We start from the raw sequence: 25,499 nt of genomic DNA on the forward strand, positions 1-25,499 counted from the left end.
ACAGGTGTCCTTGTAAGAGACACAGGAGGAGAGACACAAAGAAGCAGCCACGCAGAGATGGAGGCAGAGATGGGAGAGACACAGCCACAAGCCTAGGTCCACCTGGAGCCTCCAAAAGCTACAAAGAGGCTGGAAGGAGCCTCCCCTGGAGCCTGGAGAGGGAGTACGGCCCTGCCCCACCTGAGCCCATGAGAGAAGGGAGCTCCAGTGTCTGCCCCGGTGTGGGCCGCTTGTTCGGCAGCCCCAGGAAACTCATTCATGGCACACCCAGGAACACATGCCCATTCTCTTGAGACCTCAGCCTCCAGGTCACAAAAGGACGGGGCTGCCTCCAGGATCCACCTTCACTCCATGACTCCATAGCTCCTGCTGGAGGCAAGGCATCTCACCAGGTAGCGTGGATTCCTCTGGGCTGAGCAGGGACAACCCACAGCAACCGCACCCCAGCAGTCCCACGTAGTTGGCCCACTCTCTCCGTCCTGCTGCCTGGTGGGCTGCCTCCAGGAGTTGTCATTTTAGAAACTGCCTCCCTTATCTGAGAGCTGTTCTCATCTGTGGCACAAAATCCAGACACCTTGTGGGAAAGTGGAAATCCATTCCAACACAAGAAGGACCCACCTGCTCACCCTGTGGATAAGTGGACGTTTTGATCTGGCAATAGAAAGATGCAGTTGGTGCTGCAGTGACAGGGAAAAACAGCGACAGTAATGAAAGAAGCAGGCACATGCTCAAGCATGTAAGACATATCAGTGTGTTCAGTCCTCACAAAGCACCATTGCCAGGTGGAAATAAAGAGGATTACCTTAAAAGTTAGGAAAACGGGCTGAGCTGACTCCAAGGCCTGTAAGGCTCACTGCCACCAGCCTGCCTCCCAGCAAAAAGCAAGAGCAAGCTTGGTCAGCCTCCAATCAGGAATGGAGATGGTGACACCTCTAGGCCATGTGACCTTGTTACTTCACACGCTGCTCTGACAGACACCCGGCATGCCAGGGAAACGCAACACCCGGGCTTACATCAACTTGATGTGTGTGCATGTGCACACGTGTCTTTATGTGGGCGTGCATGTGTGTGTACACATGTGCATTGTGTGTGTGCTGTGTGCACATGCACATGTGTATATATATCTCTGCGTGTCCATGTGCATGCACGTGTGTGTGGACACATGAAGGCAGGAGGTGGTGGGGTGAGCCGTAGGACACACCCTGACATGTGCCAGGGTTTTAGAAGGGGGTCCTCAATATCTAGGGGGATGTGGGAGCTGATGTTGACATGTAAACCCCAGCCCTGGGGTCTGCCAGTTGCCCCTGGAAGAGGCTGGGCAGGGACAACAGAAGACCTCTTCAGAATGAGGCCATGGAGCCTGGGGATTGTGCACGTGCTGGAGGGCGCTGTGACAGGGTGACTTCAGCACACTGTGCAGGGGAAGAGGCCCTGAGCTGACTGCTCAGCATCAAAGAGGCCTGGTGCTTGTGTCTTTCAGGAATTTGCAGACGCCGTGTCCCAGCTGGTCACGCAGAAGTTCCGTGAGCTGACCGTGGGCCTGACGTCCGTGCACGCCCGCCACAAAGCACTGGCAGGGGTCATCATGACCAAAGGTAAACTGCCTCTTGTGTTTCCATGGGAATCTCATCTGCAAGGAGAGGAAATTTAGTGTTTGATCTTGGGGACCAAAGGAATCTCTCCTCGGTACGAAGATGTGACGAGGAAAACAAAAGCAGGACACAGAGAGGTCAGTGACCAAAGTAGACCATCAGTGAAGCCACACTGACCTAGTTGTGTAATTGTGCCCCTCTCTCCATCCCCTCCCTGCCATCAGGAAGGACGTTGCACAGCCGGTGTTTGTAAAAGCTGGAATCCATGTTGGCTGGCCACTGATCAGCTGCAGCTGGTGGCAGGCGAGGCCTCCTGCCCTCCCCCTGTTCCCCTGCATTTCCGCAGTGAGCGGGGCTTAGGGAACCAGGGGCTCCTCCCTGCATGCCCACCTGCTGCAGACACAGAGTTCTGGCCCAGACCTGAGGACCACAGGGTGCCCACAGCCCAGGCCAGGCCTGTTATGAGCCAGATTGGGGGAAATGGTGGTCAATTTCAAGTGGTCGGTTTGGTGAAAACATCTCATTACAAACCTAGTACTAATAACTAACTAGCTGGCTATTCGAATTCAACTGTCTCCAGCGTTTGGTATGAGTTGGTAATGATGCACTGGAGAAGAGTTGTGAAAAATAAATGGCTTTGGGTTATTTAAGTTCCCCAGACTTCGCTCTACACATGCAAACAAAGTCTAAGACCTGAAGAAGAGCATCTGATGCCCAAACATATTTATGTTAAAATCAGTTAAAAACCAGACAACAGGCACACTTTTGCATCATTCTAGGCTCCAGGGGGCCCCTCCAGCAAAACTGCTCAGGGCACTGTCTTGGGTTTAGCATTGGGATCTGTCACCTAAACTTTCCATATTTGGCATCTTAGTAAAATGGAAATGCTTTCCCCTGTGTAATTCTGAGTAGGATAAAGTGTATGAAATGCTCGGAAAGACAAAAATTACTTCATAAGGATAATGTCCTAGGTCAAGGTCATTCCGTTTCATCAATGACATGGCTATTTGTGGGCATGCCTCACACATTCGAGAACATCCAGCTCTCTGTAGGGTATGAAATATTCTAAAATGACGACTGAATTCACCTCAACCAAGATCCTTACCACAGGATGTGGCCTTCCTCTACCCAGCCAGCCAGCAGCGACAACTTGGACGTGTCCTCACATTGGCCACCTGTGTATAAAATGAAGATTCGTGTGGCCACGATTCTCACCTGACCCTGGTTGGCTAGCTCACTACACAGGTGTGGGCAATACATTGTCATTGACTCGACATAAAGAGCTCCACCCAGTGCTCTGGGTGACACGGTGGCACGGCTGCAAGGCTGCAGGAGAGCAGAACAGAGGCTGAAGTGGTGGCAGTGCTGAGGACAGAGACTGGGACAGCTATGTGGGCAGAGAGGCCCAGAGGCAGAAACCGGCTTGTTGCGTGCAGACTCGCTCTGAGTGAACGGGATTCTAGTGACTGACCTGCCACCATGGAAATAAAGTTGGGTATAACCCTTTCTCCCCAAGAACGTTCTACTGTCATTTCTTTGGTCACATTGAATCCATAGTGAACTTGCCCGGGGCTGAAACCTATTGGCAAGACACCACCATTCTGGTACCATTCCATGAGGATGCCAAGAAAAATGCAGCTCCCACCAGAGGATGTAACAATCAAGGACACATGCCAGGTGGTATGGTGGGAATAACCATGCAGGTTGGCATCCCAGCTCTGCCTGCAGCAAGCAGTGTGATCTCAGGCCAACCAGCTTCTCCAGAACTCCGTTTCCCACCTTTAAAATGGGAATAACAGCCAAGCCCACCAAGGAGGGTCAAGGTTAAAAGTGCACAAGCAACACTCTGGGAGATGCCGTGCCCACAGGATGTGCCACACAAGTGCTCTCCTTCATAATAGCTGCCTTATTCATGAACTATTCACCCAACGCCTTCCATGTCCTAGAGCCCACCCAGGTTCTGGCAAAAGAGCAGGCCACAAAACAGACCAGGTGCCTGCCTGTGTGGACCTTATGCCCAGAGAGGAAGAGGCCATAGAGACCAACTTAAATCCAATGTGAACAGAACTACAAAGAGTTGCCTGCAGAGCTGAAGGATCACATAAGCAGAACTTCAGCAAACTTTAAAATTTGGAGTGTCACAAGGATTTTTCTGCCACAGATTCCAGAATATTGTATTTAAGTTAGTGTCTTGGTCCGACCCATGACTGGTAGGACTGGGTAGGGGGACCCCATGTTTCTTCTTCACTGTGCAATGTATTCCCTCCCCAAGACTATAGACAGTATGATTTGGGGAGTAGTTCACCAGCATTTCTCAGCTCCAGAGCTGTGATTACCTAATATCTCTCCTCTTTCCTGGGAAACTCAATTCTGGGAAATCTTGAAAGCTACCCTCAGACTTTCCCTGGAAAACAGGAGTGTTTAACAAAGACTTGTGGGAAAATGGTACTTAAAAGCAGCCAGGGAAGGCACAGATTTACATGCAGGCAAGTTCACTTATTAGTAACTTACAAACATCAAAGAAAAATTGCTGAAATTTACCTTCCTGTTACAAAGAGGAGATTTAATAAACATGTTGATTAAAAAGAGATTAAGGGAGAAAAGTGCAAAATTGCTAATAGAAATATTTTTAAATGTTCATTCCCTTACAGTTGATGTGCCATCTAATCTTAATTCTGGTTCAGTTATAAATGCCCAAGAAACTCTAAGAGGGAAGAATGTGCCTTATTCCAGTTGCTACCTATATCACAGGTGATGAGGTCAAACAGGTCTTAAAGTGAGCCCTGATTCATGGCCCCCCATCTTAGGTGGGGTGCCAGTTCATCCACATCAAGTAGCTCTGATGAAGTCGTTTCATTTATGAGGCAAAGGCTGTTTTGTAGCCATTACAAGATATATGACAGAAAAATAAATGCTCATGAACAGGTCTTACTTTTGTCAAAATAACGCAGTCTCCAGTAAAAAGCACAAAAAAACTTACAAATCAAAACCACTTCCTTGCTTCCCTTTGTTCCTCAGACGCAACTGCCTCCCATCAGTTTTTTTGTTCTGACAATAAATACCACATTGGTTCTGTATTTCTGTATTTCCAATCCTAAATAATACCTATGGAGTCACACTGTTCAGATGTGATTTTTTTTTATTTTTCTTTGTTGTACTTGAAGTGTTTGTAACTTTAGGTAATATCCTCTACATGACCAAGTGCGGTGCTGCACCCTCACCTCCCATCCTGTAAGGCGGTGCCCTCAGCCTCATCCTCCCACCAACATCCAGCTACTATAAAGCTATTCGGGTATGACCATCCTATCCCTGCCCTAATTAAGTCTTCTACATTTGTCCATCCAGTGAATCTGGAGGTTGACAGCCACCAACCAGCACCACATGAGCAGGACCCCCTAACTATCACTATCACCGAGGGGAGCGGGAGCTGGCTCCCAGGGTTTCCCATTGACACCATGCCTCCCTGCTGAGGTCCCAGAGCCAGGGCCACACGTCCCATCCTAGCTCAAACCAAGGCACATCAGGCTGATGCAAAGCAGTAGCTAGATGCTCTCAGATAGCTTTGAGCATACTCTGTATGTTTTCCGGAATACCCAATCTTCGTGTTCCTGATAAAGAGGAATGTGCTTGGGCATCATGCTGATTTGTGGAGCCTTTGAATCATCCTGTCTACAGCGTGGCCTCTCCCTTCCCATGGAGCCCTGACCCTGGCCTATGTGCCCCAGAACCCAGCCAAGACCCCGACCCACACCTGGACGCGGCCTTCTCCTTGCCCCTTAGACTGACAGAGCCTTCTCAGGAAAAGTGGCAGAGCGCATGGGATGGAAACCAGTATCTCCACTGGTCCCATGCACTGCAGTGGTCCTGCAGGGCCTGTTCCAGGCTGGTGATGATGCCCAGTCTTCTGAGGGGTTTCCGTTCCCTCTCATCTAATGTCTCCTCCAGCCGTTTTCTCAGCAGGACCAGCTCCAGCTGCCCGAAGAGGGGAAGAAGCTTTTAGACTGCAATGTTGTGTGGTTTCCTAAGAACATGCTTAGGTGTAGCCAGCCCACCTCGCTGAGGCCGTGCACCTGCAGACTCGCTGGCACCCTCCCTCTGCGAATCAGCCCTTCACACACACTGGTGGGTCTTCCCTTGTTTCTTGGAGACCCAGGCTTGCAGCGTGTCTCATCACCTGCCCTCTTACCTTCACAGTTGTTCCACGGTTGGGACATCCCCCATGTCCTGAGGTCCCTGCTTTCTCTTGTTTTACAGGAGTGGCATCTCCTCAAGTTTCTCTGGGCGACTTACCCACAAATTCCTGAGCCTTCTGCACCTGCTGGGGGGGCCTCCTCCACAGCCAAGGCTCTCTTTTTATTCCCAGCCTGTCTGTTTATCTGGCTTCAATTTGTGCCTTCAATTCACCTCTGTGTAAAGTACTGGAGGCGGTAGTGGGTGCTGAGCCCCAATTCCCTGTGGGCGCTGGGCGGGCCACTGCTCTCAGAAGCACAGACTGCTGGTCGCTCCCTGCTCTGACCTGGCTCTGAGCCCCTCAGGCAGTGACTCCAGCCCGACAGCTGAGACCCTTGTCCTGACAGGCCTCCTTCACAGCTGGTCTCTCCTGAAGCAGGGGGATGCTATGGCAGGCCACTCAGCTAAGGAGGAATCGAATGACCCCACGGGGCTTGCAGCTCACTTCTCAGTGCTGCCGACTGGGGCCATGTTCTGGAGGCGGCAGCCCTTCCCAACAGCACTAGGCCTGGGGCCCACTCTGCCCCATCGCTCCATGTCTACACCACCGCCCAGAGCCTTCTGTTTCTGTGGGGTCTGCAGATTATTGAGCATTGTTGTCTAGTGATGGCTGTGTCTTCTCCTTTATTAGGAAAGTCTGGTGTTTCCAAGAAAGAGCAATTTTTGAAGGGGCTGTAGTAATGGCGACTTTCATTTGATATGCACATTTGTAATTTTGATAGCCTTCACATACACTAGTCATCTTAATTGCTACAACCCTGGAAGGGAGAACAGGAGGGATCTCTATTATCACTTTCAGGAAATAAAAACACCAGGGTTAAGAGGCCAGGGGGCTCCTGCAGTCAAGGGTGGGGAGGAGGGCTAAAATGCAGGTCACAGATTCCTTCTGGCTTCCATGCCCTTTAGAAGTGTGATCAAGGCATGGCACTGAAGACACCTGATCTTTGTATGTAACATTATTTCTGCTTATTAAATAATCAGAGAAGAGTTACTGCTTTATTTTCAGAAGTTTACATTTAAACCCATCTTTTGCTAGTGAGGCCTGCAAAACATCCTCACAAGCTATGGCTTTGACAACATTCTTTCCCATTTAAGCTAACGTGCAGCTTTAATCTCTCCACAAATGTCTGGGGCTTCTAACTGCCCGGCAAAAATGAACATCTCTTCAAGATGAGGTGGGAGGCAAAACCAGCCTAGAAAAACTCAGATCAGAATGTCAGACCCTTCTGGGCAAAATGGAAAGGCCTGTCATGTTGGGAAAAAATCTCAAAGTGCCAATTAATTCAACAGTGGAATATCAGCAAATTGTGACTTGCAGTCTGAATTTTCTGTACCCATTTTGCTCTGAGCCTAAGGCGGCTCCACGAGGAATGGATACCTGCTTTTGCTGTGGGCACCATGCTTGTCTGGAGCACAGAATTGTGCCATTGTGTCAAGCTGGAGAAAGCAGGTATTCCACCACACTCTCATTTGCTCTTGACAGTTCCCGGCAGTGTATGGAAATGAGGACTCCTTCCAGCCTCAGTGCTTGTGAAAGTTCACCAGCCCAGAGGCTTCGCAAACGGAGCACCAGGAGCTCGCTCCCCCTAAAAGACAGGCAGTTACTCTGATCGTAAAATTAAAAGCAGGGTCTTTTCATCTGGACCCAGGGGGGGCATAGGAGACAGAGGTAACAAAGGAACTGGACGAAACCCCTGAACAGAAACCTCAAGCAAATTATCTGGATTTCAGGACCCAACCTTCAGAACTGCTAAGTGGTCATGAAGAAACATCCCCGTCATGTGTTCAGGCACATTTAGATTCACGGGGGCAAGATCTTGCACAATAAGGCATATGATAGACAGTTGACTTCAAATATTTGTTTTCAACTGTTAGGCTTAAACCACAAGAGCAGGATGGCTTTTCCCCTGACCCGTGAGGCAGGAATGTGACTAGTTTATACTGAACATCCCTCCTTAAAATGGAGAGCAAAGAAATCAGCCTCTGACCATACATTGGGCCCCTCCTGGCTCCAGTGGGAGGCGGATCCCAAGCATCCATCAGGTGGGCAGCTCCTCACAGGACACCCTGCTCCTCGGGAAAGAGAAGCCGGAAAAGACACACACAGAGCAACAAGACACTACTTTGCATGCTCTTTCAGATCAGGTACCCAAAATTGTTCAATACTTCTGCATTTTTCCCATGATTATGTCGTAACCCAGCATGTAACTGCCCAGTAGAGTTCACTGGGGAAACACTGCATTTTATCTCATGGCAATAAAACCAACCTCATCTTATTCTAGTCTCTTAAACCACTATCCTTTTTTTAATGGAAACATAGCATTAAGCTTGTTGGTGTTACAATAGAAAGAAAGGGTCCTGACGTCCAGTGACTATGTGGTAGGGATGGTTTGGGGTGTTTAAGCTATGTTCTCCCTAATTGTGAGCACCAGGTTGTACACACTGACTATGCCTAACTTGTGAGAGAGAGAGGGAGGGAGGGACAGAGTTGGAGACAGAAAGAGGGACAGCGAGGGACAAGGAGAAAAAAAAGCAGGAAGCCGGGAACAAGGGAGGGATGGGCCTGCTAGCAGGAGTTAGTTTCTCTGATCGGCTCCCTGCTTGGCTGGGGGTATAATGAAAACATTCTCAAGGGTCTGTGCTAATTAACCACGTGAAGTACTCTGGGTTTTCAGACGTGCACTAGGGCCATGGTGTGTGTTCCCATCTGTCCAGCTGACCCTATCATCAAATTTTCAGGCATCAAAATTACAGAGCTGTGGTCAGGCAGCTCTGCTCTGGGCATTGACACCTGCTCAAGGGAATGGGGGTGACACACTAAGGAGATGCAGGGGCCCTGGCTTAAAGGAGAAACAGGTATTCGGGCTGCTCACCCGCACCTTTAGCAGCAGCTTTGGCTTCCCCACACCTCTCCCAGTCTCTGTCCCCTCCTCCCTTTGTGGCTGGCTTCTGACAGCCTCCAGGAGGGACAGGAGCATAGGATAGGAAAGGCACCCTGGGTGGGCAGGGGGACGCAGCAGGGGCCTTGCTCCCGGGTCCACATCCCTGGGGCTGGAGGCGAGAACGGAAGCAATGTCTCGGCCACCTGGGTACTCTTTCCAGTCGCTCCCAAGTTCACTGAAGGGGCCGTGGAGTCACGAAGGTCTGGACCTCAGGGGCCACCTGTGTAATGGGATATTAGCCCACCAGGGGCCAGCAGCCATGAGCCAAATGAACCCACATGGGTCAGGGAGAGTCGAGCATGAGGGCAAGCTAGCAAAGAGGCAACCGAATTCGCAGACCTGAGACTTCCCCTCTGAAACATCCCACAAGCCCCACATCCTGCTCTCTGAAGCAGGTAGGGAGACACAGGCCAGCGCGCCCCCCAGGCTCCAGGCAGGCTCCAGACTGGCTAGCATGGCCTGGGCACAGCCCTGAATCAAGCGAGCTTGGCCTTGACTTGAGGACATGGTGTCCATCACCATCAGAGAAACAAGAAGGATTGCCCATAGCTCAGATCCAGTATTTGTATTTGGTTCTTTGATCTAGAAGAATAGCGGCGAGTGGCCCACCCAAAGGGCAGTGAGTGTCTCGTGACTGGGAAGGTCCCCATCCTCTGGCTCCAGGGGCAGCATGAGGCTCCCTAAATGTTCACATCATGAGTAATCTGGGCATTCGGAGACATGGCCAACAGCCTCCCTGGAAGCGAGCCTGCCACTTAATATCTGTGATGTGCATCTCATACCTGGGTATCATGCACCCCTAGTTTATCAGTTAGAAACAAGACAGCTGATAGGCAGTTCTTAGCAAATCCCATTGTGCTACCCTCACAGAACCAGTGGGCTTGATGTGGCGGCTGCTGGCCTGGCTAGGCCCTGGGCAGTTCCGTGTCTGATGACCTTCAATTGTCCCAAACACTCTCCTCCCCTCAGGGCAGGAGCAGGAGAGGAGGCAGCACAGACCCTTGCTGGTCAGGACTCCACCTTCCAGCCTCCAGGCACTGGCCCACCCCACCCTCAGATCCCTTACTATGCATCAGGGGCTGAGCAGGGCCTGCCTGACCTGCTGGGATGGGGAGCAGAGGCTCCCGAGCGGCAGGAAACAACACGGGCCTGCCCTAGCCCAGCCCCAAGTCAAATCTGGGCAAGTCGAGGAAGTTTATCTGGGGAGAGGTGTCAGGACGGTGTCACGGGATGGCTGGACATCCTCACATGCGCCATGCTGGCTCACACCCCACATCCTCACTCCACCTCACCTGCCCTGCCACCAGGCTGAGCACGTGACCCCGTGAGTCATGGACACATGCGTGTTGTAGGGTGGTCTGCCCTGAAACCCAGGACAGTGGTGCCCCCCTGCTGGGCCACCTGCCCTCCTGCCTCCTCCAGGCTCCCCTCCAGCCTGCCTGAAGCCACTGAGCCAGGGGGCTTCTCTGGGGTCTCATCCCCACCCCGGGGGGCTATCTCGGTCCCTGCCGCCAGCTCTTCCTCTAGGAGCTCCAGCCTCACCCGGTCCCAGTACTCTTGGCCAGCGCCCACTGAGCCTCACAGGCGCCATTCAGCAGCCACCATTCCCCATCAGGCCTCCCCGTGAATGTCCACAAGCAAGCCCGCATCATCTTTGGGAGGGAAAAGGGTGAATGGTGCTGAAACTGCTGAATCACTTGTTTTAGCCTTAAGCAGAGCCAAGTCCCACCTTGTTCTGACCCCAATAAGGCCTAGGAAGTGGCCCACCCTCCTACCTTGCCCGGGCCGCTCCAGCTGATGCGACACCACGGTCAGGCAATTCAAGCAAAGTGAAGCAGGCCAATTGAGAGCATCTCTTAAGGACGATTCTGAGCATGCAATCCCTGTTTGCTCACCACCCAGAGCTGGCGCTCAGAGCCAGGGCTGCACGGCTCACACGCAGAACTCACAGCCACCGTGGGCTCGCTGACCAATGTGCTTTCTGCCCCTGCAGCATGCATGACAGTGGGCACAGTGCCCGCACAGTGAGGCCTTGGGCAGGCACCCCAAAGGTGGCCAACACACTGGGCCACATCTGCAAACCAGAAACTGACTGATGGCCAGTGGTTTCTCCTCTCAAACTGCTTAACCAAAGGCTCTCCCTTCAGTCGAGACTACCTATCCCCAGACTATGGCCACAGGATGTCACCCTCCAGTTGATGGAATGAATATTCCCCACCTGCTTTTTCACAAAGCCAAGCACCCAAATTTATCTGGTCCTAATAATGACCTAGAATCATGTTTGAAGACAGATTTTCAGGAACTTCCCAAAAGGTTTCCATTCAAGAGCCCTGGAGTTTGTGTGGCTAAGGGCTGGTGTCCATGCCTAAGTTTCTAAGAGCATCCAGCAGATTCCTCTATCAGGTAAGTTTAGAAACACAGCCAACGACTGGCTCTGCGTCTCACACATGGAATGGGTTTCAGCATCATGAAGGCAGACTCAGGACGGGCTCCCATAGCCTCCTCACAGGGTGGAGATGCTGGGAGGCAGGCAGGCGCCCAGGTCACCCTCCAACTCCACTTGGTCATTCATCTACCTTCAAACCACCTCTGGTTCCCGGGTGTACCAAGTTCCACCACGACTTCTTCACCACCCTGTGGCCTCCGGTATCCCAACATCCAGCAGCCTCCATCCCAGGGTGGGGATGCCCTGTCAGCATGTCCACCTCCTGTCCCACCATCAGGACAAGGTGACATCACAGTGTGGCATCCCCACACCCTTCAATAAGCTGGATGCGCAGTACACGTTGAATGGATGGATGAACTCGATCAAGGTGTGCCCTTGAGAGTATGAGGCAGGAGCTATTACTGTGTGTCAGTGGTGAAAGCTGGTTTTCCCTTTGCCCAGTGCCGTGGCCAGTTTTATTTTTAGGATGTCCTCAAACACGCTGTTTATTGGCTGCTCCAAACAAGGCTCTTGTTCTCACACAAACAGCCCATGCTTTGCAGTCGATAAAGTCATGCGGTTTTCAATGTCATTCCAGTGATGGAAGTCACAGAAAAAGGTCTACCTGCAGATAAGAGAAACACATATACATAACACTATAGCTAGAAATTACGGCACTTTTATGAGATTCGGAAAAGCGCCTTCTTGTTAAATATTTGATACCATTTTCTTTAACCCTCCAGAACTTGATAGCACTAGTTTTATCCCCATTTTCCAGATGAGGTAACAGATAAACTCACTTGACCAAAGTCTCAAGTAAGAAGCAAAGGTGGGGGATTCTCTTGAAGCCAGATGTGAGCCCTGGAGCAGGAGAGACCGACAGCCAGCACCATAACCCTGAAAGTGTCCTTTTGTAGGGGCAACACACAAAACTTACACACAACCTATTTCCTCCTGAAGTCAACGAATTTGCAATATTTAGAGGATATCCTGGGACACACTGGTGTCCTCCAATTTGTGCAGATGGCTGTGAATCAAGACCTGAGTGGGATAAAAACCTCCATCAAAAGTAAAACATCTTCCTTCCATCTGAGCCCTGTTATGTCCCTCCCAGACCAGATATGCCTGAGTTGGCATATTTACATTCACTTGATTCCAGATTAATCAAAGGAAATTTAGAGAACAGAAATAGAAATGTAATTCACAGGAAAAGACTGAGAGTCCAACATGAACTTTGGCCAAATAATGACTGGACATGGACCACAGGGTAGTCTGCAAACATCTTGAGAATAGGTGTTCTGCAAACATCCCAGGATGCCAACCACAGGGAAGCTGGGGGCCTTAAGTATATAACCTGCATTAGGGAAGGAGATTATGCCAGTTTGGGCCAACTGTGGAGAAGGGCTTCCTGACACTGCACTCATATGTCCTGGAAGAGACAGCCTTCCTCAGGGGAAGTGTGCAGACCTAATTCCTAGAGTGATTAAATGCTAGAAAATAGGGAGTCACAGCTGATTATACACCATGCCCTTGGGCAGTCTGCATGTGGGAAAAACACCACTCCTTTCTCTAATTTCAACAGTCTTGGTATTCATGTCTTTGATGCTGGTTGGCATATTTTACCTGCAGTTTTATTCTTAGAAATTTGGTAATCATTTTCCTCCAAAATCATATGTAGTATTGTGAAAAATCTACTCAGAGTGTTTCAACAGGCTAAGAATTGCTCAGTCCCAGTTAAACAAATGACAGTAGATTCCCAGAGATTGCCTAGAGCTGGGGGCAGGAGCCCTGGGGAGAAGCCCACTGACTTGGGCTTGGCGCATCAGATGCAGGCAGCTGACATGAGCAAGCCAGCCCAGCCACCCCAACACCTCCTAAGCAGCAGCCCCGGTGGGTGAGGCTGGGTGGGGGCCTGATTCCTCTGGAGGGAGAACAAGCGAGCTCTTTCAGGGCTGAGGAGGGCAATGCAGACCAGCTCTCCCCAGGGACACAGTTTCTGCTAGCGTCATGCAGCAGCTGAGGGATGAAGTCCCTGCCGGCATGCTTGCTTCCCACCTATAATGAACAGAACTCACCAGCTGCAAATGAAACCTACTGCATGTGCAGCACCCCCAGGACCCCTGCACACGCTGCACAAGACAGGGCACCAATGCAAAAACAGCGGCCCTCACACTGACACCCTTTTCTCTGACCTGCCTGCATCCATGAAACAGACATAGGCCGAGGAAGCAACGTGCACGTGTGATAGAGTTGCAGACCCTGACAGAACCTCCAGTTTCCTTACACATACACAAGGGAATGCACTTGTGTTCTTATCTACCCCTTTCAACACAAAAGATCGGGGATTACACACATTGCTCTACACCTCACTTTTCTCATGTACAATGTATCTCAGACATCTTCCCACATCTGAGGAGGGTTTCTCTCCACCGCCTGACAGCTCCACAGGGCCCAGTGTGCGTGTGTGCTGTACCGCAACCAGTCCTCTATGGATGGACACTTAGCTCACTCACATTATTTTGCTATTACAAACACTGCTGCAGTAAATAGCTTTATACATACATCATTTCACACATGTGCAGATATCTGGGTGAGATAAATTCCCACAAATAAAATTTCTGGGTCAAAGGGCATATGCATTTGTGATCTGATATTGTTAAATTACCCTTCAAATGTTCTCTATCCGTGTAGATTCCAGCCCACTATTTCTAATAGCAGCTGTCTCCCAATAGCCTTGCAACTGTAATACATTAATAAACTTTTGAATGTTTACCAGTTTGATAGATGAATTGAGTTTCACTGTATTTTTAATTTGATGATATATCTTTATCAGTGAACTTGAATATTTTTCCATATATTTAAGAACAATTTATATTTTCTGTGAACTTTTTACTTAACCTTTTCCATTATTCTATTGAGGTTTTTATTTTTCTAAAAGTCCTTAATAGTACTAGAGATAGTACTTTCTTTGTTCTATTAGTTGCAATTTTTCCCAGTTTTGATTGTCTTTTTACTACCCTCAGGATGTCTTTCCATTCAGAGTTTTTTTAATTTTTATGCATTTGAATTTAACAATTTTTACTGCTTTGGGACTTTGGTTTATAAGAGGTCTTCCACCTGCCAAATTGATAAACGGATTATCCTTTCTTTTCTTCTAGAACATTTATAACTTTTTAAAAAATCACCCAGAGTCCCCAGTTGACATTAGGGTCACTCTTGGTGGTGATTCTGTGGCTTTCAACAAATGAGTAAGGACATGGATCCACCATTACAGTGTGACACAAAGTAAATAGATCACAGCCCTAGAGTCCTTGGTATGTGCCACTGCTCACCCCTCCCCCACCCCCACAGCCACTGATCTGCTCACTGTCCCCACAGTTGTGCCTTTTCCAGTGTCATAGATGGAATCACACAGTATGTGCCTTCACAGACTGGCTTCTTTCCAGGGATGTGCATTCAAGGTCCCTCCATGCCTTTTCTTGGCTGGTGGCTCATTTCCCCTTAGTGCTGAATGACACCCCGTGGTCGTTGCTTACCCACCACCTGCTGCAGAACTCCTTGGTTACCTCCAAGTTTTGGCAGTTACGAATGAAGTTGCTATAAACCTGTGTGTGCAGGTCTCCATTTTTTTGCTCCTAAATATGTGATCGACTTGAAATCTATCCTGGTGTGTGGTAAAGACTCGACTGTTCGGATGGCTCTTTGAGTCTCTGAGCCCCACAGGGTTGAGGTGATGTTGCCTTTATCCTGCACTGAATTCCTGCATGAGTTTGAAGCAGCTGGAACAATCGGACTCTTGCTTTGTTTGCTTGTCAGATGTCATGCATCAGTACCGTGGCGACTCCTGCTGAGCCTTTACGATCTGCTGGACGTCTGCAGGGTTTGTCTCCTAGCCCTGGCCTTCTGTTTCAGAATCTCTTGGGCTACTATTAGAATCAACTGGTATGGTTCAAAAATAAATTACAAAATAAAACTATGCTTTTGAACCAGGTTGCCCTTGCCAAAAACAAAGCTCTTTTCTGGTCCTACTGGAATCACAACGACCTGAACAATCCCTAGAGAGCATGCATGACATCAGGTCTTCTGTCCAAAAGTGTGGCATGTCTTCCTATTTGTTCAAACTTTGTCAGTATTTTTCAGTAGGGTTTTAATATTTTATTCATTATTGTTAGACTTACTCCTATTATCTCATTTGCTGCTGCTATAAATGGAGTCATTTCTCCATTATAGTTTCTCACTGGTTGTGGTGTGTATATATGAAAGCTATTGATTTCAGTGTATTAACTTTACCCTGCCACCTTAGTGACTCTCTTATTGTTTCCAGAGGTATTGCACCTGGATTCTCTGGAAGTTTCCACATATGCATTCGTAGGAAACTCAGACAGCACTCCCTCCTAATCACTGTTTATTTCATTTCTTTCTCTCATTTTTCGCTTGTGTTGGCCAAAAACTTCAGTAGATGTTAAATAATGGGGTTAGAGTGGGCATTCTTGTCATGTTCCTGAGTACACTAGAAATCCCACCAGTGTTTTCCCACAAAGCATGATGCTCGGTGTATGTGTTTGTATGTATATATATTTCTCTGTAATACATATGTACATGTATATACATCTATATATGTGTATATGCATGTGTGTGTATGTATATGTGTGCATACCTCTAACATTTATGTGTGTACCTGTATGTGTACACACACACATACATATATGTATGTGCATATATATACATAATCATAATCATATTAAAACAACAGATTGAAGCCATTTACTGAGTTTTTATCAAAAGAAGTTGGATTTTGTCAGGTGACTTCTTACTGTCTATGCTTATAATCATAGTTTAAATTTTTAATATAATCCATTTTTGCTTTTCTGGAGTAAACCCACTGTAATGATTAATATATTGCTATTTTCCTCTGATGCTTTGTGGTTATATTTTATTTAGAATTTTTAATATCCACAACTGAGGGCATCTGTAGTCTTTCTACAGTCTGTGGTGGATAGATCAATAATACCGGTATTTCGTAATAAAGGCACTGTGAGGGTTTTCTTTACCTCCAGATGCTCTACACATTTTAAATAGCCTTAAAATCATCTGCTATTTAAAGGTTTGTAGGATTCTCCTGAAAATCTAACTGGGTTTGGTGCTCTGGTGTACATTTTGATCACTTTTGCTATTCATTCCATAGAATTCGTGCGTTTATATTTTCTATGACGTGGCATAGTGGTTTCACTCTTGATAGCCACTTTATGGGAAAGGACATGACCAGGAGGCAGTGTGGACTGAGGCGGGCATCTACACTGGTGTGTACTCATTGGTGTCATTGCAATGGACACTAGTGATGCCACATCCAGGCTCCTCAGAATGCCCACCAGTGACCCCTCTCCCCAGCTGGGGGAGCAGCTCAGCTCCTTCCCTCCAAGCAGACTGGCTCTCCAGCACCCTACATTTTTCAGTCTTGTATCAGATCAGCCCAAGACGAGACTCAAGAGGGACTGCCCTTCGCCTGGCTTCTTCCCATCCAAGCCCATTTCCATGATTTTCTTCCAAGCTCCTCCTGAGGGAACTCTCTCCATAAATCAGTCCCCAAGGACCCCTGACTCAGTGGTTGCTCCTGGAAGCCTGCATCTGGAATGCTACCCCCCACCTCACCCCATTCTAGTAACATCCTGTGTAGCCCTCACATGACATTTATCTCGCAGTACCTTATTTTGTGGACATTTCTGTGTCATCTCCATAAATTTATGATAAACCCTTTGAAGTATAGCACTGTGTCTTGGCTGTCTTAGTGTCCCGTCACTTAGCATGGCACTGACACACAGGGAGTGGGAGTAACAAAAAGTGAATCAGCAAATCATGCATTTCTGGGGCCCCATAATTGTACTGAATATGGCAGAGCCTGGATCCAAGTGGGGCTTAGAAGTAATGAGGGGTAAAGGAAAGCAGTTTCTCTTTTCTGCAGCTCTAATTTCCACAGAATCAAAAAAGACCACCAGACCAGCCTCAGGAGAAGCAGTGCCAGCAGTCAAATAATTGTTGCTATGCTGCATCGCTGTGCACCAGGCATCTGAATATCGAAGAACCATATGAAACTGTTATAAATGTTATTTTCCTTTACTCTACCTGCTTTAATTAAGCTGAGATCTACAAAATAACATCTCCACCCCAATGGCTTCCTCTCAAGCTGTTTCTCTACACTGCCTGCCACCTGATGACAAGTTAGCTCGTGGTCCCCAGCGGCCAGCGTGCCTCCCCCAGTGCAGTGAGGTCCTGCTCATAGCCTTTCGCAGGCTGGGCTGGAAACCCACACCCCACAGAAACATCCCAGTGAGCATTCCAGGGACCCTGTGAAAGGGGAGCAGCTGCACCTTGAGCAGCTTTTAAATGTTTTGGTCGGTCCTGGGGAAGAAACCATGAGGGGGTTAGTTGTGGGTTTTTTCTCATTTCTTAAAGTGGTGTAGCTGCTGGTGTTGTGACCACAACATAGGACAGTGTCTAGTCCTTTCCTGGGATCTCCATGAAGTCAAATCTCAGCAGAGGGGGACGGTGATGCCTAACCTGGCCGGAGCCGGACAGTTGTCAGGCCACAGAAACAGGGAGGAAGGAGGGCTGAGGACAGTTGGTCCTGCGGGTCTCCCCCGCTCACTTCCCTCCTGTCTGCTCCTCGGTTTTGTCTCACTAGAAAGGCCCAGCTGTGTGTGGAGCAGGCGTGGAGGTGGTCAGGCCTTAGACTAGTCCTCTAGATGGACAGTCCCACATCAGAGTGATGCACATGCATAGGGAACTGACCACATGCCAGCACCTGGTACTGGGGGGTGAATGTCATTGAAATCAGAAGGTTCCCTCCAGTGGGCTCTCAACCTGCACATCACCTCTTTAGAGAAGTGGCCACAGGAACATTGGAGATCTCAGCGGAGTGGCGAACATACAACCACACACAGCACTGGTTCCACAACCCAGGGGCCACAGGAGTGTCATGGTCTGGCCGCGCTAAGGACCCCCAACACCATCCTCTTGACTTCCAGTTGCCATAATGACCCAGGACCACTGGCAGGATCTCAGCCAATGCATCTGATTACATGGGCTCTCCATGAGCCCCTTCCCAGAATATCTGTGGGAATTCTCATTCCCGCCCCTGAGGAACTCACAGTCTAAGCGAGGAGACAGTACAGCTACACTCCCAGACCCACAGGCCCACTGGGTCACTGTGTCGAGAAGCTGGAGCGGGTGTATTAAGAATAAACAGACATGAGCCTGAAGGAGGCACAGCCACCCAGCAGGTGGCTGCCCCTGGGGGAGTGAAAACCCCAGGGTTGTTTTGATCAGAGGCACAGTTTCAGTGTCCCTGTAGGAAGTAGAGTCACAAGGCTTATTACTTGCAGAATTTGGGTGCAGTGAGTTGGGAAGGGTAGCCCCCCACCCCAGCGCTAGAGCACACAGTGGCATCTGTTACAAGGGGGTTGGGCATGGTCACTGACCTTTCAGCTCTAAGTGATCATTTAAAAGGCACCCCAGGGAAAGCTCAGGTCCTCTCCTGAGGGCTAAATCTGGACGGGGAGAGTCTCAGAAAAACCAAGTTGTTTTCCTTGCTGGTGGCCACCACGAACCCAAGAAAACATGTGGTGGGTGTGCTGGTTCCTGGAAACAGACGCCGCACAGCCCCAAAGACAGGGAGGAAATGGCGCGGGCACTCCTTCTGTGCTCCCCGTGGAGCTGTAAGGGGCCGGCCTCATGGAAACAGGCCATGAGGGATGGAACAGAGGCATGACTACCTGCTGCCATCTCCCATCTGTAGGGGCTCTTTAGGGAAAATGGAAAGCCGTGTGGCAGAATCAGAAAGCACAGCACCTTTTCACTGCTGGTTTCAATTTGCAATGTGCACTGTTCTGGTTGTGCATAAGTCTCTGGAAGCAGACAATCCATAGTGTAGATGTCACCCCTGAACTGCGGCCCCAGAAATAGGGAGAGGGCCAGGCCAGGTCATGTACTCCCATGTGGAGCCCAGGGGAAGGGGCAGCACCCCACCAGACACTCCTGTGTGTCCCTGCACCTATCCACATGTGAAATGCAATCCTGGAAGGGGATGCACTGGGCCAGGCTGTCACTCAGTGGGGCTGGCTCTGCCACGGGGTCAGCTGCCCTGATGGCAACCCCAGTGGCCAGGTTGCATGACTCACACATGCTCTTGGCCCCAGATCACAGCCCCCCAAGGCTGCTGGGCCTGACTTCCACAAGGGGCAAAGCCCTGGGAAGTAGTATCTGCATGTAGGGTAATGGACCAGCCCCAGGTGATGTGGAGGCAGCTGGCCCAGTCTGCCCCCAGATATGGTGGCTCTGAGGGACAGCTGGCACTTTGCAGGACGGTTCCAACCTTGTGTGCCCCATTCAGAGCACTGCCTCAATGGCCAACATGGATGGAGGTGCCCATGGGAGCTGCTGTCAAGGGAGTACCCACCTGGCTCAGGCCCCCACCCCATCCTGCACAACATGTTCCCAGTAGTGAGCCTTTCAGTTATGATGCAATTCTCATCCTGCAGGATGGGGGAGGCAGTGGCAGGATCTGGGGCTAGCTGGCCAGTTGTGGTGCAGCCAGGCTAAGGGCTCTCCCACTTTGGGACATCTGGAGGCAGGCCTCATTTGGCAGCAGGCTCACATGACCTCCACCACACCCACCTCTCCCAGGACTCTACTGCATGAAGTCCCGTGCTCTCCAGGAGGGACTCGGCTTGTGGACCCTTGGGTGCCCTGCTCATCTTGGCTCTGAGAAGTAGAGCTCTGCAGATGAGGTCCCCCTGCCCCTGGAAGCACAGTCCCCACAAAGGGGGGCAGGGAGGTCTCCAAGCACCTGTGTCAAGGGGCCCCAGTGCAGTGAGCTGTGGGGGCCCTGTGCCTTCCCTGTCCCTTTGAAGGTGACCTTAGAGTCGCTATAGGGGGAGTGGGCAGGCGGGCACTCTAACAAAGGAGGACAGCAGCTCTGACACTTTCTCTGTCCCTCAGGTTTGGATGCCAGGCAAGCGCAGGTCATCGTCCTGTCCTCAGGCACCAGGTGTATCAGTGGCGAGTACATCAGTGACCAGGGTCTGGTGGTCAATGACTGCCACGCAGAGGTCGTGGCCAGGAGGGCGCTGCTGCACTTCCTGTATGTGCAGCTGGAGCTGCACGCTAGGTGAGTGGGGCCCCAGGCTCCAGAACAAGTGGTCCAAGTGGCAGAGCCCCTCATGAGCTGACAGTCTTGCTGCTGAAGGCACGTGCTCCTGCTCAGACGGTGGCACCTTTGAGCACTGGCCATGTTGCTGTAAGGGCTGGTCAGGCACTGAAATTCCAGACATCTTCCCTGTACCCTCAGGCCTCCCTCCAGGACCGACCAGGCAGACGGTTTGCTAAGTGCATACATCCATCCCCTTCCCACATGCCCACATGTGTGGACATGCCTTGTCATGTGCCTATTCCATCTGATAACAGCTCTGTGGAATGCTCGGGGGTGTCTCAGTTCAGGAAGCCCTAAGAGGTACCACAATGGAGGCTTCAACCACAGGTCCCAAGTCCTCACAGCTCTGAGGGCTGGAGTCCAGGGTTAAGATGCTGGCAGATCTCACGTCCAGTGAGGCCACTTCCTGGGTCAGATACATCTTCTGTGTCCTCACCTCAGCGCAGGAGGGCACTTTGGGGTGTCCTTCATAAGGACACTGATCCCATCACAAGAGCTCCACCCCCATAACCTCATTGCCTCTCATCCCCCCACCTCCTGACACCATCACCTGGAGGTCAGGTGTCAGCATGTGAATTTGGGGACAAAGACACTCAGCCCATAAAGGGGGTCACTAAAGGACAGCCCTCCTGAGACTGGCACCCCAGAAACAAGGTCAGGGCAGCTGGTGCAGTGCTCTCTTCCCGAGGCGGGGGCCCATTCACAAGGAGGGTGGTGGGCCACGGCTCACACTGAACCCTCTCACTGTTTCTCCCGCTCCTGGCTCAAGTCTGGGATGAGGGCCGCCCACCCAGCACAGGCTCAAACTGCCCCTCTCCTAGGGGCCAGGTGAAGGCCACAGTCTCCACAGCCAGGTCTCTGCTGTTAATCCCAGAACCAGCCTCAGTTTTTCAAAATAAAGAAACAGGCTGAGTCAAGGAGCCCCTCTGGCCCCCAGGGAACCATCCCTCCGAACACCCCATGGCACTGGGAGCTGAGAGGGGTTGGGACAGTGTGGTGTGACCGCACCAGAGTCCCTGCTGCCTGGTGAACTCTGTCCCACTGACACCTCTGCTCGACTCTGGTAAGGTTATGGCCTTTTAAAGGAATCAGGACTGCATTTCTGCCAGGCTGGGAGCATCTGATCCGGGTGCCTCCTCTCCCTGTGCAAACCTGGTCCTGAACCTCCAGCCATGGAAAATCCTCATAGGCACAAGTTCTGTAAGACACACGGCCCACTCCCAGACACGGGCTGGAACAGCCTGCTGCTTAGTTTCCCTTGTCTTGGGCACTGGGCTCCAGTGACTGGGGCAATGCCCAGCTGCTGGCCTCTCTTCACAGTCAGCAGCTTTCAGCAAACCTAAAGCACAGCTGGGTGGGCCTCAGTCCCCTCCTCTGAGCAGGAGAGGACCCTGTCCAGGTCCCCAGATGTGTCCCACTTCCAGACCTTGACCCCAGTGCCCTGACCACAGTGGCCAATGATGGGCTTGGAGATTTCCTGCACCCCCTCCAAGCAACGATGGAGGGCCTTCTGTCACCAAAGGGCCACTGAGCCCAGAACAGTGTGCTCTGATGCTGGCAGGCCTGGTGTCCTGGGAAGTCAGGATGCCAGTGTCACTGCACAGGCATCTGTCTCTACCACATGCTAAATAGGCGCAGGACCATGGGTAGATGAAAGTGCTTGGTCACAGTGACTTGACTGTGCCAGAAATGGCCATCACATCATCTGGTCGTGTTCCTCCAGCTGCTAGTAATCAGACCTCGGGGCTCAGGGAGTGGCTCACACATGCCACCTACAAGCAGCACCTAACACATTCAGTTAGATTCATCTGAGCCCCAGCATGAGCAGCAGCCAGACACATAGCCCCTCATGGGTCACGCATCCAGGCCTCATGAAGGGGCAGCCAGCGCTGGGAGTGGGGGAACAGAATGTAAATATCTCCAGACACAGGGGAGGGGATACCACCCAGGCTGGGCAGATGTGCAGCTGGTCAGAGGATGTGTAGTTGACCCAATGAGTGACTGGAACCCCTTTCTGGCCCTAGCAAGCAGCGCGAGGACACAGAACGGTCGATTTTCATGCAGTCCAAGGACGGAGGCTACCGGCTGAGGGACAACATCCTATTCCATCTCTACGTGAGCACATCCCCCTGCGGAGATGCACGTCTCAACTCACCCTACGAAATCACAACAGACCGTAAGACACCACGCTTTTACCCATTTCATGCCAACAGCCCTCACCCTCCTCCCCTGGGACTGTCCCCCAGCCCAACGTGTGTGGCAGCCAGGCCTTAGGTGTGGGCTGTGTCTGCAGTTACCTGGACAATTGGCCTTCTAAAATCCTAATCTGGAATGTCCAGGTCCCTGGAAGCAGAGTAGCTTGAGACCTGGAATTAGCTACTTAACTTCCAGGGTTCTGCACTTCATCTTCGCAGACAACCAGTCCATCTGTCTAGGGCAGAATGGAGAACAGGGGAGCAAGCTCAGGCTTTGCTTGTCTTCATTTGCAGCTCTGGGAGCAGAGAACTCAGCTTCATAACTAAGCCACGGGGCAGGGGCACCCAACACTGGAGTTGGGGCACCAACTCCCAGAACTGGCGCCACCTCAGAGGTTGTGCTGCACACCTCAGAGGGCTGCCTTCACTCTCTGAGTCCCCACCATCAAAGCAAAGTGGGCATGCCCAAGTGATGGACACCAGCGGCTTTTCTGAGGGATGATATGATGGTGTCAGTGTCCCTGAGATGAAAGAGAAGCAGCCATTGAACCATCCTATTACTAATATGTGTGTCATGCACGCACCTGTGTACATACCACACATGCACACACACATAAACCCTTCCCAGAAGTAGGAGGCACGTTTTCCCATGTAGGCTGTGAAACCGCATCCGTATGACAAGAGACTGGGTCCTAATAAAGTGATTGGAGCACCAAAGACCCTACAGTAGAAACACTACAGTTGTACACCTAGGAAGGCTTATTTCTGGCCTCCATATTTCCCACCATGGGAGCTACATTTGTGCTCTGATCACCAACAGAGGGAATATGAGCATTTTCTGACTGCCTGCTATGGTCCAGGCTTATGCCAATGGCCTCCACTGAAGATAAGGAAGGTGCAGGGGAAACCAGCATCTTCTGAAAACTCTAGCCATATTTAACCCATTTCTCTAAGACTCATATTGCAGGCTGGCCCAGAAATTCACTCTTTCCTGCCCTCCCCCTGGAGGGTAACTGGACAGAACCCACCACTGCAAGTTTCTGAGTACTATTTTCATCACTGTCCCAGTCGGCCCAGCACTAGAACAGACACAGCTTCTAAACAACAGACATTCACCCCTCACCTCAGCTCAGGGGCTGGAGGACCAGGACCCAAAGGACTACACAGGTGGCTCTGCTGAGGCCACTTCCTGGTTCACAGATGCATCTCCTCATGGAGTCCTCACCTGGAAGAGGGAGGGCCTCTGGGTCCTCCTTCATGAGGACACTGATCCCATCAGGGGGCTCCACCCTCATGACCTCATCACCCCCAAAGCACGCCTCCTGACGATCACCTGGCAGTCAGTATTAGCACTGAATCTGGGGGACAAATTCTGCGCATAACACCCCCCTAGAGAAAATGGAAGAATCAAATCAAACTGAGTCAAAGGGGTAACCCCTGAACACCAGGCCTTTCAGGGAGCTGCCCCAGGAGCAGGAGGGCTGAGGTGGACCCAGCAGAGGGCACACCCCGCTGGGAGGGAAGGGCTCATGGCAGGAGGGCATGGGCCGTGCAGGGACTCTCTTCACTGGCATGCAGTAAACACCATGGAGTTACTCGTCAAGCTGAACCCACACAATCCCTACTTCCTACTCAGGACTGAGATGCAGCCCATTAGACAGCTACGAAAACTGCCTTTCCATCTCCCCTCCAAAGCTTGGCACCATGAAGACCCAGACCAGGAGCCCTCAGGCCTAGAAGAAGTTTTGTGGGACACCCTGGCTGCCCTAACTTGCCCAGTTTCTCCTGGCAAGAGCTGGGCCACTGAGTGAGCCGGGTAGGAGTCTCAGTCATGCCAGAGACCCCTGGCCTCTCCAGAGGGGCAGTTCAAGCTCAGTGCCACCTCCCAGCCCTGGATTCCAACTTGCAAAGCTGGTGGTTTAGAAACACAAATACATCCTCAGATATTTGGGGCTCACTTCCAGACACAGATGTCTTTTGTTTCACAATGCTTTTAAGAAGTGGCAGGTGTTGGTGGGGAAAACGTAAGGTATTTTCCTCACATTATTGCTGCAGATTTACCAGGCAGAGTCTAGATGCGCCAAGAGGCTCAGGCTGGTTTCTCCCAGTAACTCCCCAGGACCGCGAGTCTGTGCTCTACACTTGTCAGCACAGATCACACACCACCTTGCCCTGAGTCACACAGGAAGGGCAAGAACCCCAAGCTCCTGCCTGGAAGGGCCTCCCCGAGACTCTTGCTGCGCTCCCCATGCTCCCGAGGAAGGCTTGGCACTCAGGATGTCTCCATTTTAGAGGAACCTCAGCTTCCAGGCGGATGCCTCCACCGGAGCTGCTGTGCTTTGCTGAGGGCTGGGCTGTGGGACGGCTGCAGGAGCAGCTCCTACCAGGCAGAGCCAATGGCAACCAGCCCAAGGGAAATCCTGGAATAGAAAGAGGCCATTTGCCATCGGCCACTCTCCCATGAGGAAACCAGCAGAAGACAAGCCTCACTGCAGCACAGCCTCAAGCTGTCCTGGATGGGGCCAGGGAGAATGACCCCAAAGGTCATAGTGACATCACTGTGTCTACAAAAGTAGATGGCAGCAGCCAGGCCAATCCACTCCCATGTTGTACTTGACTCTGAGGACCCAGGAGCTCAGCACCAGAGGGAAACCCCTATGCCACTCCCCTGCCAGCATTTTGCCTTGAGGGTCCCTGTCACTGTGGTTCATTTGTCCTCACTCACTTGTTTGTCCCCAAGGAGCTGCTATGCATCTCCCCCTGGCCTGCAGCTGTGTCAGGACACTTTCCCCTTTCCTGCATCTTCTCCCTGTCATAGACACATGCACACAGATACACAAGAGCATATGCACATACAAACAGGTACCCCTGCAGCTGTGTGCTGCCATCAGGATCTGCAATCATGCCTAT

At 50.9% G+C, this 25,499-nt stretch overlaps 1 protein-coding gene across 1 annotated transcript in view; it reads left to right on the top strand.

Moving 5' to 3' along the window:
• The window catches only part of ADARB2 (adenosine deaminase RNA specific B2 (inactive)), a 351,327-nt gene that overhangs the window by 288,675 nt on the left and 37,153 nt on the right, over nt 1-25,499 (top strand). The window contains exons 4-6 of the mRNA XM_017674821.3: nt 1,481-1,595; nt 20,184-20,352; nt 22,419-22,570. Coding sequence (XP_017530310.2) covers nt 1,481-1,595; nt 20,184-20,352; nt 22,419-22,570 — 436 coding nt within the window. The remainder of the gene's footprint in view (nt 1-1,480; nt 1,596-20,183; nt 20,353-22,418; nt 22,571-25,499) is intronic.

This window comes from Manis javanica, chromosome 2 (genome assembly GCF_040802235.1).
Source record: "Manis javanica isolate MJ-LG chromosome 2, MJ_LKY, whole genome shotgun sequence".
Taxonomy (NCBI): domain Eukaryota; kingdom Metazoa; phylum Chordata; class Mammalia; order Pholidota; family Manidae; genus Manis; species Manis javanica.